The 757-nt window shown below is 66.1% G+C and overlaps 1 protein-coding gene across 1 annotated transcript in view; it reads right to left on the reverse strand.

The window, feature by feature from the left end:
* Window positions 1–289, reverse strand: part of TSPEAR (thrombospondin-type laminin G domain and EAR repeats) — a 10,041-nt gene extending 9,752 nt beyond the window's left edge. Inside the window, exon 1 of the mRNA XM_009996752.1 lies at window positions 279–289. Coding sequence (XP_009995054.1) covers window positions 279–289 — 11 coding nt within the window. The remainder of the gene's footprint in view (window positions 1–278) is intronic.
* Window positions 290–757: the final 468 nt, after the last annotated feature.

Here is a 757-nt window from a genome sequence, read left to right on the forward strand (position 1 = left end):
TGGGCAGCCGTCCCGCCCTGCCCTGCTGGGGTCCCTACCTCCCTGCAGGGGTGCTCTGCTCCCCAGGCACCCAGCCCACCCCCCGGGTAGCACCGCGGGGGTCTGGCACGTCCCCGCAGCCTGGTGTCCTCTGCCAGGCTCCGGGCGGAGCTGCGGTGGGAGAAGTCGGCTTTCCAAGAGCTGGGAACCACCTCCCCACCCCCACAGCAGGGTGCCAAGCGCCGAGGGTGCAGCTCACCCCTGGGAACCCTCCCATGGGTGCTGCCCCAAGGGCTGACCCTGGGGCCATGGACCCACCAAGTCGGGCCACCCTGAGCTTCCTCGGGATCCACCACCGGGAAAGCAGGAGGGGATCTGGTGCCCACGGGGTCACTCACAGTGCAGCCCCCTCCCCATGGCCAGCAGGGCAGGGCACAGGACCCCCCGCCCCATTCCCAGCCCAGCCCTGATTACACACACACACACACACACACACTCCCCTGGCAGGCACCAAAACCACCCATTAAGTAATTCCCCTCTCCCCAGAGGAGCAAACCAACAAGCCCAGCCCCAGGGCATGGCACGGGGGAGGAACAGCACCTGCACTGCAGAGCCAGGGTGGCCACGGGTCCAATACCTGAGCAAGCCCCGTGGTGGTGGCCACAGAAAGCCCTGTCCCCACAGCAGGTGCTTCTCCCACCCCCCTCACCTTGGCAGCTTTTATTTCTGAAAGCTTCTCCAGCAGGATTGCAGCATCCATAGCAGAGGAAGAAGCACT

The sequence above is a fragment of the Chaetura pelagica genome, unplaced genomic scaffold, assembly GCF_000747805.2.
Source record: "Chaetura pelagica isolate M959 unplaced genomic scaffold, ChaPel_1.0 scaffold264, whole genome shotgun sequence".
In the NCBI taxonomy this organism is placed as follows: Eukaryota; Metazoa; Chordata; class Aves; order Apodiformes; family Apodidae; genus Chaetura; species Chaetura pelagica.